Genomic DNA, 16,482 nt, shown 5'->3' with positions numbered 1-16,482 from the left:
TGCTTGTAACCAATGACTTAAAATTTAATAAATGGAATTATGTCTTCTGTCTCTGCTATTGTGACAGTCATAACAAGGGCATATATGTCAACACACCACTTCTTGCCATTCATTAAAAGCAAATCTTTGCTAACCTCTTAAAAATAAAGTCAAGTTGCATTAAATCACAGTGCAGCCCTAGTTGTGGCTTCCATTTCTGCATCACCAACTTTCCTCTTCTTCTCATTATCTCTTTGCTTGTTCAAAGATTTATCGGCTTTTGACACAATTTTCGAGACAGTAAAACCTGTGACTTCAAAGTTATGCGAACGGTGCGGGATCACAGCATCGCGAAGGGTGACATCGACACCCTCGTATGTCCAGACGCCAAGCAAAGCCTCCCCTTTTAGCCCAATGGCGAACCAACCCAGACCGGCAGCTGCAATGTCGACACAACTCGAGTCCCACCAGTTTCCATGCACGCGAAATTCCTTTTTTACCCATCTTCCTAGTTCCTCAACTCTTTGCTTCCCTATTGGTGGCTGAGACAAACAAAGGGTAAAAATGGATGTGGTTGATCATATGTCACACTCGAATCAAGATGAGTAAATTACAAAAATCGTCCTTTATGTATGTCATTTATTGCAAACTGTGTCCGTTATCTTCAATAATTACAGAAAACGTACTCGATGTTTGCAAACCCTTGCAAGTTATGTCCTTTAGCACTAACTCAGTTATTTTTTTGTGGTTAAATCTGACTAAATGGACCCCACATGAGGGTATTTTGGTCATTTTACTCTCATGTGGGGTCCATTTGGTCAATACCGTCATGTGGGGTCCATTTGGTCAGATTTAATCACTAAAATTAACTGAGTTAGGGCTAAAGGACATAACTTGCAAGGGTTTGCAAACATCGGGTACGTTTTCTGTAATTATTGAAGACAAAGAACACAATTTGCAGTAAGTGACATACATAAAGGACGATTTTTGTAATTTACTCAATCAAGATTAAAGTTGAGTAAAATGTCATTTTCGTCCATGAGGTTTGGCCAGTTTTGCGACTTTCGTCCAAAGTTTTGTTTTCTGCATCTAGATCCAAAAGGTTTGAAATCTTGCCATTTTCATCCAGCTCGTTAACTCCATCCATTTTTCTCCGTTAATTCAGGGGAATTTCGTCTTTTTTGTTAACTTAAAGGGCAATTCGGTCTTTTTCAGGGGTATTTGATCTTTTTACATAGAATGAAAAAGACCGAATTGCCCTTTAAGTTAGCCAAAAAGACGGAAATACCTTTGACTTAACGGAGAAAAGTGGATGGAGCTAACGAGCCGAATGAAAATGGCACGATTTCAAACCTTTTGGATCCAGATGCGGTGCGGAAAAACAAACCTTTGGATGAAAGTCGCAAAACTGGCGAAACCTCAGGGACGAAAATGGCATTTTACTCTTGAAGTTATCATGAACATAAAAATGTAACAAAAGTTGGTTAGAATGATCTCACCTGTAATTGAAGACCGAAATGATCTTCCACCATTGTAGACGCTTTCTCTGTTTTTCCCATATGAAGCGGGAGATTGGGAGATGCCCACACGGTAACGTATATGGTATCCACTGACGTTTCTTCTATGTCAAGTCTCATGAGACCTGCGATATGAACCGAATGGTCTGCCTGATTGATAACATAAGTCTTATAAGTCCCAAACACTACAAAATGATTATATGCAACTTGAAAACACAATAATCATATACTCCTTTCAAAGTGTAATGCCAAACACCCCTGCAGAACAGTTGAAAACCATGGGTTCTAGTCAGGGTTGCAAACGAACCGAACGTTCAGCGAACAGTTCGGCGGGAAGTTCGCTTGTGTTCGTTCGTTTAATAAACAAACGAACACGAATTCCGTTCGTTTAGTTAAATGAACAACATGAACAGAGGCCGTGTTCATTCATTTATGTTCGTGAACGTTCAGTAACGTGTTCGATAGTTCATTATTATTTATTATTTATATTTTATTTAAATACTCCAAAGTTCCGACAAATAAAATATTTAATAAGTATCATTGTATTATATATTCTGTTCATAAACCTTTGTTTGTGTTCGTTTGTTTTAGTTGTGTTCATGAACGTTCATTTGCGTCCGTTACCTAAAATTAACAAACAAACATGAACACGCTCATTTTTTATTAACAAATGAACACAAACATAAAAATCTCGTTCGATAAGTGTTCATGAACAGTTCCTGAACACATACGTTTCTATATATTTCTTTAACAAACACGAAAAAGGTCTCGTTCAGTTCGTTTGCAGCCCTAATTCTAGTTCCTAATAAAAATCACGATTTGCTGGTATATTTACAACATGCAAAAACTAACATGATAAAGCAAAACATATCTTGTGTTTAAAGCAGAGTTACTCACTTTGATCCTATAAGTTCTCGGTTTCAACTCTTTAGTAATATGAACCAACTTCTGTTCGTCACGAGTCAACCGCGTAGTAATCTGATGCGGGTGCAACAACCCTGGTGTATCAAACAACTTAGCCTGACCCGGAAGCACCCCCTCGACCCGAACAATCCCCAACGTGGTCCCAGGTACCGGAGCCTCGGTCAAAACACTCATTCGACCTCCAACACACTTCCCCATTGCATTAATCAATGTAGACTTTCCAGCATTTTGCGCCCCAATCACCCAAACATGCCCCCTGGGCCCCGCCAACGACACCATATCATCTGCAAGATCCTTCAATCCCCAATTCTTTACCGCGCTCACTAAATGAACTTTCGTTAACTTATTAGCTCCGCCTTCTCTAGCCCGAGTTCTAACCCAGTACTCGAAACCCGTTGGCGATATGGATGTCGGTAGTAAATCGATTTTCGTAACAACCAACACAATCCTAGGTAAATTCCCTGACTTCCCCTCTTTCCAAGCTCGAGAATTGACATCGATCGTGTTCGAAACCAATTCCGCAACTTTTCGTGGAAACGACCCGTCGAAATCAACAGCATCGACAACCATAACCACCACGGTTCGGTTACCCGAAGCCGAATTTAACCTCCGCCCAACCGTATGATCGAAATCGAAATCGGGTAACAAGTTTTCAACAGTTTGATCTTTAACCCTCCCATAGTTTCTCAAACTGTGACACCTGGCACACACAACCGGTTTTTCGACAGTTTTCGGGTTAGGGTTTATCGAATCTTGACCGGATTCAATCAAGAAACCTTTTTTAACAGAATCTGGGATCTGGGTTTCGTCTAAAACTGGATTTCTGTCAATGGGTATCTTGTAATTTGAATCTTTAATGGTGGGTTTGATGAAAAAGCCCGGTTTTTTGGTATCAGAATCTTGCATTGTGATGCCACATCCAGGGCAAATTTGAAGGGTTTGAGAGGTGGTTTCATCGTAATTTCCGTCTCTTGTGAGGGGCAAAGGTGAGATTGAAGAAAAGGGTCTGAAAATTGGGAATTGGGAAGCTAGGGTTTTAGTAGGGTTTAAAAGATTTGGGATTTTTGGGGGGTTTGTGATGGGGTTAGATATAGGTTTTGTGTATGTATAGGTGGTGAAGGGGGAGAGTGTGAGGAAGGTCCTGAGCTTTGATGGAGTTAGTTTTCTGGAGATCATGTTTGGGTGTGTTGTTTAGAGGTGTGAATCCATGGAGGTTTTTGATTGTTTAGGGTTTGGTAGAAGAGTTGATGGATGTGTGTTTGTGTAAACCTTGTATCATTCTTTTTGTCCCCTTCTAACCGCATTGTGGCTTGTTAAGGTTATGATTAATATTGGACTAAAAATGATGAAATGTGTAGGTGTAACAATGATGGAAAAAAGATTATTACATTTCAAGTTGTTAACAATCATGAGTTTAAACTTCGAGAGTGTTAGAGCTTGAAATAGCTAGACAGTTTTAAGCGTCACGTTAGCTGTCACTTCAGATTAATTTCAAATTCTTATACACACCCATTTCTCCTTGACACCAAACATTTTCAAACATTCTTACACACATCAAAATTGTTCATTCGACCCGATAGAAATTTCGGAGGGTCCAAACAAACACCCATCTCCAACACGTGTCTGGAATTTCGTTGGAGGTGTTGGTGCCCGGATCATTTTGTTTTGAAGTTTAAGATGTGTTCTTGAAGCTCAGCTAGTAAGTATTTTCCAACACGTTAATTATTAAACTTTTTTATTTATATACATATACAATAATAGTTGATATGTAGCTATATGTTTTATGTTAGATAAATATAATATTTTTATATAAATAATAAGTTTATTTAGGTTCGTGAGCCTTGTCAAGTTTGAGCTCGTTTATTAAGTGTTCTTCAATCTAGGATCGAGGTCGGCCTTGAGCTTGTTCAAGTGTGGCTCGGTTCGAGGTCGAATCAAGTTGGTCTCGAGTAGAGATGAGCCTAGCCAAATTCATCTATATGAACACGAGCCTTGTCAAAATTAGTATTTCTTTTTAGGCTCACAAGCATAGTCAAATTATGCCTTGAGCTTGTTTATTAAATGAACTGTCATTTAGGCCGAGCTTTGGCTCTTTTAAATTTGGTCTGAGGTGAGCTTTTAGAGATCTCAAATAGCTCACATGCGTCTAAACTCATTTACGCCCTTGCCATCAGTCAACTCCTTCCCTAGCTATATACCTTTGAACACCCTTGTTTACATAATTATGGGGTGTTAAAAGGTGTGTTCATCAGCTAGTAGGTTGAACTTGAAAATCGTATTAGACACATGAACTCGCTAGTCAACACACACGGCCTGTATACCTGATTTTTTTTTTCATATTACTACTTTGAAATTATAAAATTATAGCACAAAACACAAATGTCTATAAAAACAATTGTGTTTAACCTACAAAACCTTACCCCCTTTTATATAACTTTTACTTTTTGATATAAAGTTACTCAAATAATTTACTTAACAACGTTAAATACCTTTCCAAAAACTTGAGTATAAAGTGAACGTGATCCGTTTAACTAAGTATGTCATGTAGTTCCATGTCACGTCAAATGTCCACACCCATACTTAAATTTGGATAAATGTGGGGATCCGTTTAAATAAATGTCATGTAGCTCCATGTCACATCAAATGTCCACACCTATACTTAAATTTGGATAATGTAACATCCCCACAAAGGTCCCTAGAGAAGTAGAAAAAAATGAAGCGTTTGTCTCCTCATTGAGTGTATTTGGCGACATGTATCGCAATCACTTGCTTAAATATATCCTACTAAAAGTTTCAAACTTTTCATATTCTAAAGTCGTCGTCATCATCATACTCAGTAAATCCCAGCAATAGCAAAGCTAAGGTAGGGTCTGAGGAGGGTAAACCCCCGGCTCGATAGCAGTTTTGCATCAAGCCTTGGACATAAGGCATATAACACTCAGCAATTGAGACAAAGGAAAAGCATCATATATAATTATATATTCTGAAACAAAGTGACCTCTTGTTTAAGATCATCCAAAAAGCAAAAATGTTCTCTAAACCTTTACAGAGAGACTTAACCTCTCAAGAGACAACAACCCTTCTTTCTTTCCTATTTTACACAAAAAAAAAAAAAAAAAAAAAAAAAAAACCCATGGCTGTGTTGGAAGGAGGTGATGGTGGTTAAGTTTGTTCTCTCCATATCCGGCCGGCCACTTTCAGCTTCAGCTCCCGCCGATCACCGCCGGAAAAGAACAATGCTATATTTCTTGTTATGATCAACCCGTCTAGACTATCTCTAACCGTTTTGTGACTGTCGCGAATGCTTCGCGGGACCCCTTGCCATTTTAGCTTTCTGCCATTTGCACCCACCTCGAGACTGTAACTGAATTTGCTGGCATCGTTTTCGTCACCCATAAAGCGCAAAAACGCCATGTAAACGGGTGCCATCCCTAGATGAAATGCCTCAAAGTGCAAACAGAATTGGTACCCGTAACAGTTGAAAATCTACAGTTCAAAAAAAAAAAAAAAGCAAGAATGTAAATTTCAATGGAGGTGAAAATACACTGGAAAGTGAAAACTTAAGATTTTCTAACTATTAGTTAATAGGAGGTGTTTGGACAGTTGAATAACTGCAGATATTCAAGAGGTTTGACAAAATGATCAAGATGTTTGTGCGTTTGACAAATTCCGACTACTTCAAAAATTAATAGATAAAATTAATTTTTTTTTTTTTTTTGTGAAAATAACAAGCGAGATTTTGTAAAGTGGAAGTAAACCCTCCGAAATCAGGTTAAACAATAGGGTAAAATGGTAAATAGATAATTATACGTTTATCATTTTATGATAAGCGAGCCAGGCCGCTCGTGAGCTACTCGAGATTCGCTCAATAAAAGCTTGAATCGAGTCAAAATTAAATGATGTCGAGCCTGAGCCTAAATTGGAGCTCCACTAATAAATGAGCTTGAGCTTCACATACTGAGCTTGAGTAGGCTCATGAGCCTAAATGAGCCCCCATGATTTACATAAAAATAATAAATTCTAGTTATATAATATATATAGTTACATAATAAAAAGCATTATATATAAAATTATGATTAATAAAATGGTTGAGGATCATTTCAGAACTCTAAATAATTACAGAACTTTCAGAACTCCTAATAAACAATTATTTTATATATAAATTTCTGTATTTAGGGTACTTATATCATTTATCATATGTATTTTTATGATTACATACATTATAAGAGTAGTTTACATATGTATAACAATCAAATTGTATATATGTGTAACAACTAATTACATATATGTAAAAAAACAAGTTTGCATATGTGTAATCATACAATTACATACCAAAAAATGATAAACTACTTTTAACATGTATGTAATCATAAAAATATATGTAAAAAATGATAGAAGTGCTCTAAAAATTAAAAAAAAACTAAATAAAAATGTTGTTTATTAAGAGTTCTGAAAGTTCTGTAATTATTTAGAGTTCTGAAATGAACCCAACCCTTAATAAAATAATGATTAATATAATAAAATAATGAGTAAAGTACACGGATAGTCCCTATAGTTTTCAAAAAAATTATTTGGTCCCTGTCTTTCCAAAAGTACACGGATGGTTTACACTTCGTAATGCATTTAGTCCCCAACTTTTGCATAAAGTACATGGATGGTCCCTGTGGTTTGAACTTTGTAACACATTTATCCATAACTTGGACCTCCTGAAGCCTTTAGATTTGTTGGTTGGGGACTAAATACGTTACAAAGTGCAAACCACGAGTACCATCCGTGTACTTTAGAAAGTTGGGGACTAAATCCAAAATTTTGGAAAACCACAAGTACCATCCATGTACTTTTAGAAAGCTGGGGGCTAAATCCAAAATTTTGGAATACCACAGGTACCATCCATGTACTTTAATCTAAAATAATATATATTTTCTTATATATAAAAACGAGTAGAGCTTGAGCTCGGCTCGGCTCACTTACACATAATAAGTTGTTTTGTAACTTTATGATACTATTTATTCGACCACTTATTTCAAAAGCAGAATCATCTTATCTAATATCAAAAAATGATAATTGCGACAATTTTACTATTTGAAGTTGTAATAATAATATGAATAAATGAAGTGTTTTAATGATAAGAAGGAAAAAAAGATCTTACTGTCAACATCCATGTAGCATTTTCGATTTCATGAGGATTTGGTTTCACGTAACGGTGGTTGAAAGTGGATCCATCATGCATATCAACATTATGCTCAGCCTTAAGGTGTGCAACAAGAAACGGAATATCACCCGTGACAAAGCATTCTGTGCCTGCATACGGACAATTATACCCACGATACTTGCAATTTTCCTCGTGCCTTATTCTACTATGATAAGGAAAAATATCTTGGCAACCCAAATAATGGTATTTGCATGGTAATTCTATTGACTCCGCAACTTTCTCCAACGCTAAACACCGTATGTTTCCAAGCTCTTGCCGGCATATCGGGCAGCTATTTTGCACTTTAGATTTACAGACAACGCATATGGTGTGGCCGTTTGGACACTGCATGAAATAATAACGCGTATCTTAGAATCCAACATGAATTTAATTCTATGAGTAAAGTACACGGATGGTCCTTGTGGTTTACCAGATTTTGGATTTGGTCCCTGGCTTTTCAAAAGTACACGGATGGTCCCTATGGTTTGCACTTTGTAACGCATTTAGTCCCTAGCTTTTTCCAAAAGTACATGGATAGTCCATGTGGTTTGCACTTTGTAACGCATATTGTCTCTAACTTGGACCCATGGTTTTAAAAAACGTTAGAGGCGTGCGCCTCAAGGCGCGCCTCGAGGCGAAACGGCCAAAAAACGAGTCTGAGGCGCGCCTCATGATGTTTTTAATGTATATGCGCCTCAGAGGGGCTGAGGCGCTAAGAAAGCTGCGCCTCAGGGGATTTTGATAGTTGTTTTTGATGTTTTGACTTTTTGTGTCAATTTCAAGCATTTCATGTCTTTTTTAAGTGTGTTTTTGATGAATCTGATGATGAAATTAGTTAGTATTATTATTTTTATAATATATATAATTTTTATATCTTATATATTAATACCGCCTCAGCCTTACGCCTCGTTTCGCCTCGAGGCTTACGCCTCGTGAGGTGAAGGGAAAACGCCTCCAAACTCGTTTCCGTTCTTTTAAACCTTGCTTGGACCTGCTAAAACCTTTAGATGTATTGGTTGGGGACTAAATGCGTTACAAAGTGCAAACCACATGGACCATCCGTGCACTTTTGAAAAGATAGGGACCAAATACAAAATTTTGGTAATCTATGTATCCAAACAAAGGAAAAAACGAGCGCCAACGATTAGATTATTAATTACAAAAGAACATACTTGATGAATTGGAGGGTGCATTATGCTTAAACACACAGGACACTCGAGTAACTCATGAACCGCGCTATTTGAAGTCATTCCATGTCTCGCACCAGCCGATCCACATAATCTCAGGCAACTTCGGCCTTCAACATTTGCAGATTTAACACCATAATCGCCACCCGATTCAATAACATCTTGATAAACATTACCATTCGATCCCATATTTAACCGCCGTTACAGTTTCACCTTTTATCGCCTGTGAATCACAACCAAACCAGATAAATGAACAAAGCACAAATCAAATGTTACCCTTTTTAACCATCATTATTAGCAATCTTTCCTATAAATCTACAATCCCTAAACCCTAAATTGACAAAATGGGAAATTTCATAAAATTTCAGGAAATACAAATTGCAAAAACAAACAGTGATATCTCATCCAAACTATTCACAAATATATATATATAAGCCTAAGTTAACCCATCTGACACAATTCAAGCATATATTCATTCACAAGCAAGTTAGCACAAAAGATGCTAAACCTAATTCACAAGAAAATGATTAATAAAAAGGGAGTTAAGACATCAACAAACCTTAAAATTCAATAAAACTAAAAAAAGATCAAAAACCCAGATGCAAAAACACTTTAAATCAATCAAGAAACACAAAAACAACAAAATCATAACCAAAATAGCAATAAAAATCTGACCTTTAATCACAAACCCTAGATGATCAATCAACCAATTAATCAATCAATCAATTACACATCAATAATTGGGGGAAATTGAATTGAATCATGTAGTGATGAGGTGGAAGTTAAGCAGGAGAGTGGATTGACGTGTTGAAACCGGAGTTGGTATAAAAATAGATATAGATGTATATATGTATAATAGGATGAAGAACAAGAAAGTCAAAGATTTGGGTAATCTAATAAACTCACCGAGTTGAGTTGAGTTGAGTTAATAATGGGTAAGTTTTATAGATCGAAATGAATGAATTGAAAAATGGGTTGAATTGAATGATGATGGATGTGGTGTGCACAGCTAAGAGGATTTAGGGCTCATTTGTTATGGTTGTTTTCTCTTGTCATTTTCTTGTATACAGAGTGTGCTAATGTATTAATGTTTCTTCCACTTTTCATTATTATGACTTTTTAGTCATATCATTATAAAATAAACTGGCATGTATTTATTATTTGACATTGATTTTTTATAGCTAATAGAATTTTGGCACGGTGCGACGGGTATTTGTAGAGGTGTAAAAAAACAGTTTTAGGATCGAAATCGGTTCTTTTAAAAACTGGTTCCAACCCGAGCTGAACCATCGGTTAGTATACTGGTTAGGGATTTTGATTTTTGAAACCGGTTAAAAACCGTTTTTTTTTTTGCACAAACCGGTTATAAACCGAAACGAACCGGTTATACCAGTTTGGGTTCCCATCGTGAAAACCCAGTTAAAAAACCGAACCTGGTTTGTTTTAAAAACCTGTTTTTTGCCCACAAAAAAAAAAAAAAAAAAAAAAAAAAAACAATTTGTACACCTCTAGGTATTTGTATATGCATTAAACAGAAAATACGGTTTAGAGTAGTAGCAACGTTAATTAGATAAAAGTTGTACGAGTATAAACATAAAGTTGTGAGTTACAAAATGATTGTTGTGAAGTTGAGCGTTGAACTTTCGGTAACAAAAGATTTTTTCCTTTGTGGGATCTTTATCGGTGCCTGGATGAATGGAAAATACATGTGTTGTTTGTAAAAATTTATTGTGTGTCTGTTAAAAAGTGTTTTTGGGTATGTGTTGAATATGTATATGACGAAGCTTGTGAACATCGACATGTCTTGGTTTAGAAGATAATTCATATCAAAACGTTGATAAAATAAAATAAAAATGTATGGCTAAAACCATATACACATATATAAGTGAAATAGAAATTAAAAAATCACTACCATCACATATGATAAAAAAGCATAATATAACTAACTATTATTTGATTATTACCAAAAGTTAAAAATTAATAAGGACACACAAAAGAGTCAATATTATTCATTATTTATTTTCCATTTATCACTAGCCTATTGCCCTATTGGCTAATACCTAAAAAGATTTTGATCATTAGTACTCGTCGTTGTTGTGTCTAGAAAAAACCTCTGATTGTGTCTATATAAAGGCAAAATGACCTCGTTTGAACGTCTTGTACGCTTCTGCTACTTTAAACATTTTAAAGGACAAGTATATGAAAATTCACAAGTTGTTTTTGTAAAAATACCATTACAACAAATTGAGATGATGTATTCACATGTTTTATCAAAACAATCTTTTTTACTAATAAACAATTAAACTAGACATAAAAATATAGGTAAAGGATCAAATAAAAACAAAATTAACGTACGAAACGTACGCATTGAGGGAAAAAGCAAAAAGTGGCGGTGTCATTTTGGTAATTATGAGCAACTTCCAAATTACTCTGGTAGAGTAATTTTGACTTCTGTAGGGTAATTTTGAGCATCTGTAGAGTAATTTTAGGAAATGTAGGGTAATTATCAAATTACTCTGGTAGAGTAATTTTGACTTCTGTAGAGTAATTTTGAGCATCTGTAGAGTAATTTTAGGAAATGTAGGGTAATTATCAAATTACTCTAGTAGAGTAATTTTGACTTCTGTAGGGTAATTTTGGGAAATGTCTTGTAGAGTAATTTTGGGAAATGTCTTGTAGAGTAATTTTGTTAGCATTTAGTTATGGGGTTTAGCTTTATGGTTTAGTTTTTAGCTTTTAGTTTGGGTGGGGGGGGGGGGTTTAGGTTTTTTTAGGTTTTTGGGGGGTGGGGGGGGGGGGTTAGGTTTTTTAGGTTTTTGGGGGGTGGGGGGGGGGGTTTAGGTTTTTTTTTGGGGGGGGGGGGGGTTTAGGTTTTTGGGGGGTGGGGGGGTTTAGTGTAATTTTGATAATTACCCTACAATTTTGATAATTACCCTACACGACCAAAATTACTCTACTTGAACTTTTACAAAATTACCCTACAGAAGTTCAAAATTACTCTACTAGAGTAATTTTGAAGTTGCTGATAATTACCAAAATGCCACCGCCACTTTTTTGACTTTCTTTCACTTCGTACGTTTTGTACGATAACTTTATTTTTACAGGAACTTAACTCTAAAAATATATTATTGCACCAGGTGAGGTTAAACACATGATGTGTGTTTTTACTCAATGATTGATGGTAAGATCAGGTGATTAGGATTACTGATTTTTTAATTAATTATCTCATCATATTCATCCCATGATGTATATAAAAACAACTTTGAAAATGGTGACCATGTTACACTTACACATGATTCATAATTCCATGATTTGCTAAGATATCTCCCTTTTAATTTTTACACCACTTCTATTTAATTTTATATATATTAATTACTACATGATTTGGAATGAGTAGATTAGACAGGTTTTGAACCTCTCGAAAGACATGATCAATGATAACATTCTATGTAGACGTAAGATTAAGGTCAAAGACTTTTGGTTGCCTTTGCATATTACTCTCTTTCTTATCTTCGTGTCTCTATGATGTTTATTTGTTACTATTATTGTTTTCTGAGATTTTTGTTATTGATAGATTTCTAATATTATAGTCTTAGTACTATAATACCTTTTGGTTACAAACCTTAAATACTTCACACAAAATAGTCCATGTGTTCTCTTCGCAATCAGCAATTATAACCTTAAAAGTCAGCAACCAGACATATACTAATAACTAATCTAATCTGGTGGCTAAACAAACATCATAGTTTATCATTTTCCACATAGTTACATCCATCATTCCAATAACTACATAAACTTTTTAACAAACTTCTCAAAACAAAAAACATCCTAGTTTTCACAGGTTAAAATCGTTACCAACAAATGTACAAAATACCCATTCACGGTCCATAACTAACTGGCTTATGTCCATAACTAACTGGCTTAGCCTCTAATACAAAAATAATACTTCACTTCACTTAACGGTGTAATCGGGTTGAAGTTCGGGTTGCCCTCCTTGTCGATGGGCCTGGCCCACCATTATCAACCTCGACAGCTGTTAATTTTTCAAGTTTTGCTTTACGAAAGGTTTGTGTTGACGATTGACTCTGAGATTGACCGGCCAACTCCTGATCTTCATTGTTTCTGGATCTTTTGAGCCTTCTACTTGATGGTTCATTTAACCCCTCTTCTTGAACTTGTCGTGAACCCCTTGACGTCTTTCGCCTTAAGGGTTCAGGAGGTTGCTGATGGACCTCTGTATCATCTTCTTCTTCCTCAACAGCTTCTGCTTTTGTCACTACATATGGCCATTGTGTACCACAACCAGGGCAGACCTTTTCGTTCTACATTTACTAATATAGTTGGATACAATAATTAACAAAATTCATTTAGAAAAAAAAGGGAGAAAAATACCCTTGTTAGTGAGAACTTCGCCTTTAGACAGTACTCATGGATACGAACAGTACAATTTTCATTCGGGCATAAGTCTGCCTGTTAAGAATGTACACCAAAGACGTGATTTAGTAACAAAAGTTGTTGAAGCATAAATAAGAATTTTATGGTAACAAAACTCCTTAATTTTTACAGAGCTATACCATATACTACTTTTCAGAAAAAGTAAAATGCCATTTTCGTCCCTGAGGTTTGGCCAGTTTTGCGACTTTCGTCCAAAGGTTTGTTTTCCGCATCTGAATCCAAAAAGTTTGAAATCTTTCCATTTTCATCCGACTCATTAACTCCATCCATTTTTCTCCGTTAAGTCAGGGGTACTACTGTCTTTTTAAACATTTTTTTTATTAAACTAAAAACACTATAAGAAATAAAGATCCACCTCTGTTGACTTTATTTCTTATAATGTTTTTAGTTTAATAAAAAGGTTTAGAAAGATGGTAATAGCCCTGATTTCACAAAGAAAAATGGATGAAGTTAACGAGTCGGATGAAAATGGCAAGATTCAAACCTTTTGGATCCAGATGCGAAAAAACAAACCTTTGGACGAAAGTCGCAAAACTGGCTAAACCTCAGGGACAAAACGGCATTTCTCTTTCAAAAAATCAGCAATCTCAAGTTATTAAAATTACCTTAATTCCAGCTTCATTGCAGACATCACATTTAGGTACTTCATTATTATGAAACCAACTCCGGAGATCCAGAAACGATCTCACACCAAGTCCAATATTACCATCTGATGTGGCACACAACCATTGGTCCTGAATAAATTCGTGTATAGCTTTCTCTTTATGAGACATCGAGAAATTCTTGAGCGCTGGAGGTATTTCAGATGAACCAACCTGCAATTGTAATACACAAACTCAAATCCGATTACTAATATTTACTATAAATATTTTTCTTGCAGAATGGTAAAAAGTTTGAAAAAAAAACCTGGTTTTCTAGCCGAATATTCAGAGCTTCAATATTGGAAATAGTTCCCCGAGCTGTGGTATCTTGAACTATGGCTTCAATCTGTTGCGAATTAACTCATTATATTAAAATGGCGACACAATTTCAAAAAACCATTTTTCGAAATTATACTTACAATGCCCTTGTAGAAAGCAATCTGTGGAACGGAGTATTTTGTTCCAAGCTTTGATTGCTCATCTGCAACAGTGTTGATTACTCCATAATATACAAAACCATCATATTGATTTCTGCATGCGCGTAACTCAAACTGAACATAAGCAAGCTCCCTGTTTATCTCCTTTAGATATTCGTTGAATAATCGTTTATGAGAATCTGAAAAAAAGGGTCATAAAGGTTTTACAGAGACCAAAAGGTTTACAATTCAATGCTACACTCTAAACAACTCCAAGAACAATAAACTATAAAGAAAGCAAAAAATACATATATAAAAAAACTTACTGCAAATAAAATAAAGAATATAAAGTCTCATACCAATTAATCATCAAATACTACAAATTTTGATACCAATCATCAAGATTTGTGGGTCTATATGATGTGTTATTTATCCCGTTATGTTCTCACCTATTCCTTGTTTGGTAGTTGTAGAAAGATTTTTTAGTACCCTATGTTTTTCTGTTTAGTAGCTTTAGTCTTTAGAAACATCTTTGGTGCCTATCTATTTGTGGCTTTGGAGCTGGGGGTCTCACTGGAAGCAGCCTCTTTATCCCTTGGGATAGAGGTAAGGTTTGCCTACATATTCCCACCCTCCCCAGACCCTACCAATAGCTTTTGACTATGAGTGGGATTATATTGGGTATGGTTGTTGACTTGTTGTTTGATACCAATTATCAACCGTTTACAACCATAGTTGTCAAAGGCACAAGGCGCACTCAAAGCGCAAAGAGTGAGCCTTGGGCCTAGGCATAAGGTGCTTAAAAAGCAAGATAAGCAAGGTGCATAGCATAAACATATCATTTTTTGGGGTTTAGGCATGTTTTAAGCTTGTTTAGACCGGTTCCAAGCCATTTTGGACATTTCAAACCCGTTTTCCCGAAATTTTCAACGTTTGGTCGGAATCTGACCAAAATATGGCATGAATCTCGCTCCTTGGTTTCCGGAGCACTCAGATTTCCTTGCACCGTGCCTAGTCGCCTCGCCTAAGGGCCTAGTCGCGCTCCAATGGGCTTTTGACAGCATAGTCTACAACTGGTAGTCTGGTAGTTCTTGATACAACTAAAATTTTGAAAAAAAATGCCTAAATTTTGATGTTTGATGTCAACCCTAGCACTTTCCAAATGCAAACTTGTCAGAGATTTAGCTGCAGAATCAATATTGTTCCATCCAAACATGTTTAACTCCCACTATATTTCAAACTTTTAACAATAATCTCATCCAATAGATAAAAAAAATATAATAACAAATTGACGAATAAATATAATAATAAATGATGAAAGTAAGAAGCATGAATTCGAAGATGAGATCATCGTACGGTGGTTGTATTGAAATCGAAGAGCAACTTCAATGTGGGATTGCCGAAACGAACACAATATGTAGAGTAAAAAAATCGTAAATTCAGTTTATGCTACACAAAATCAAGCACGCGAACGAACCTAATATACAGATTTTATTAAAAAAAAAACTATGAGAAATAAAATCGTATAAAAGGGGATGAGTGTAAAACCTAGGGTTTTGCCGGTGACGTCAGAGAAGATGGAGTGAAAGTCGTTCTCCTTGAGCGGGCCGCGAGAAAGCACAGCTTGAATGAGCGTATGGTGTCTCCATGATAACGGCGGCATAGTTCCAGTGTAGAAATAGAGTTTCTGAAACCCTAATTTGGGGAACAAGATGAAGAAGGTGAAGAGGGGTTTGAGGGAAACCCTAGTTTTCTTCGTAGCCTTTCAGGCAAATTTTGGGGAAAATCGGTGATTGGGGAAATGTTGGCGGGAAAATAAATATATGTTATTTTATAATATAATTAGCAAATTGAGGAAGTGTAAAATATAACACGCGTCTGTCACTTCGGTCCAAAAAGATAACGCCTTGCGTCAGTTCCGTCCTTAACATTTTTAACGGTGCGTATCTTTTTAGACTGAAGTGGCACGTTTCAAAAATGTTGAGGACGAAACTGACGCAATTTTTTTTTTTTTTGACTGAAATGACATTTTCTATCAAACAACAGGGACGAAAATGGCCATTAACTCTAAAAAAAATAATAAGATTTTATAGTTCACGACTAGGGGTGTAAACAAGCCCAAAGGCTCGAGAGCTACTCGTGATCGGCCCGGTTAAAAGCTCGGAAGAGTCA

General features: G+C 36.0%; 3 protein-coding genes across 4 annotated transcripts; all 3 read right to left on the bottom strand.

Annotated features, from left to right (window-relative positions):
- On the bottom strand, nucleotides 1-3,726 carry LOC110876626 (GTP-binding protein BRASSINAZOLE INSENSITIVE PALE GREEN 2, chloroplastic). Its single transcript, XM_022124792.2, has 3 exons — nucleotides 2,394-3,726; nucleotides 1,479-1,646; nucleotides 1-521 (listed from the first exon to the last, which is right to left on the bottom strand). Exons 1-3 carry the CDS (start codon nucleotides 3,594-3,596, stop codon nucleotides 165-167), a joined length of 1,728 nt encoding a protein of 575 aa, XP_021980484.1. The 5' UTR covers nucleotides 3,597-3,726; the 3' UTR covers nucleotides 1-164.
- Nucleotides 3,727-5,365: 1,639 nt separating this feature from the next.
- LOC110876634 (E3 ubiquitin-protein ligase SINAT2) lies at nucleotides 5,366-9,856 on the bottom strand. Of its 2 annotated transcripts, none has more exons than XM_022124807.2 (4): nucleotides 9,705-9,856; nucleotides 8,784-9,021; nucleotides 7,570-7,956; nucleotides 5,366-5,906 (listed from the first exon to the last, which is right to left on the bottom strand). In XM_022124807.2, the coding sequence occupies exons 2-4, from the start codon at nucleotides 8,985-8,987 to the stop codon at nucleotides 5,583-5,585; spliced, it is 915 nt and encodes a 304-aa protein (XP_021980499.1). In that variant the 5' UTR covers nucleotides 8,988-9,021; nucleotides 9,705-9,856; the 3' UTR covers nucleotides 5,366-5,582. The 2 variants fall into 2 exon arrangements, with proteins under 2 accessions (XP_021980499.1, XP_021980493.1); XM_022124801.2 differs by lacking the exon at nucleotides 9,705-9,856 and adding an exon at nucleotides 9,474-9,698.
- Nucleotides 9,857-12,528: 2,672 nt separating this feature from the next.
- Nucleotides 12,529-16,119, bottom strand: LOC110876649 (non-structural maintenance of chromosomes element 1 homolog). The gene is made up of 6 exons (XM_022124815.2): nucleotides 15,859-16,119; nucleotides 14,314-14,510; nucleotides 14,160-14,240; nucleotides 13,859-14,068; nucleotides 13,191-13,268; nucleotides 12,529-13,120 (listed from the first exon to the last, which is right to left on the bottom strand). Exons 1-6 carry the CDS (start codon nucleotides 15,971-15,973, stop codon nucleotides 12,755-12,757), a joined length of 1,047 nt encoding a protein of 348 aa, XP_021980507.1. The 5' UTR covers nucleotides 15,974-16,119; the 3' UTR covers nucleotides 12,529-12,754.
- Between the last annotated feature and the right edge of the window lie 363 nt (nucleotides 16,120-16,482).

This window comes from Helianthus annuus, chromosome 1 (assembly GCF_002127325.2).
Source record: "Helianthus annuus cultivar XRQ/B chromosome 1, HanXRQr2.0-SUNRISE, whole genome shotgun sequence".
Classification (NCBI taxonomy): domain Eukaryota; kingdom Viridiplantae; phylum Streptophyta; class Magnoliopsida; order Asterales; family Asteraceae; genus Helianthus; species Helianthus annuus.
Note: the sequence above shows the minus strand (reverse complement) of the source record. Positions and strands in the feature narration are given on the sequence as shown.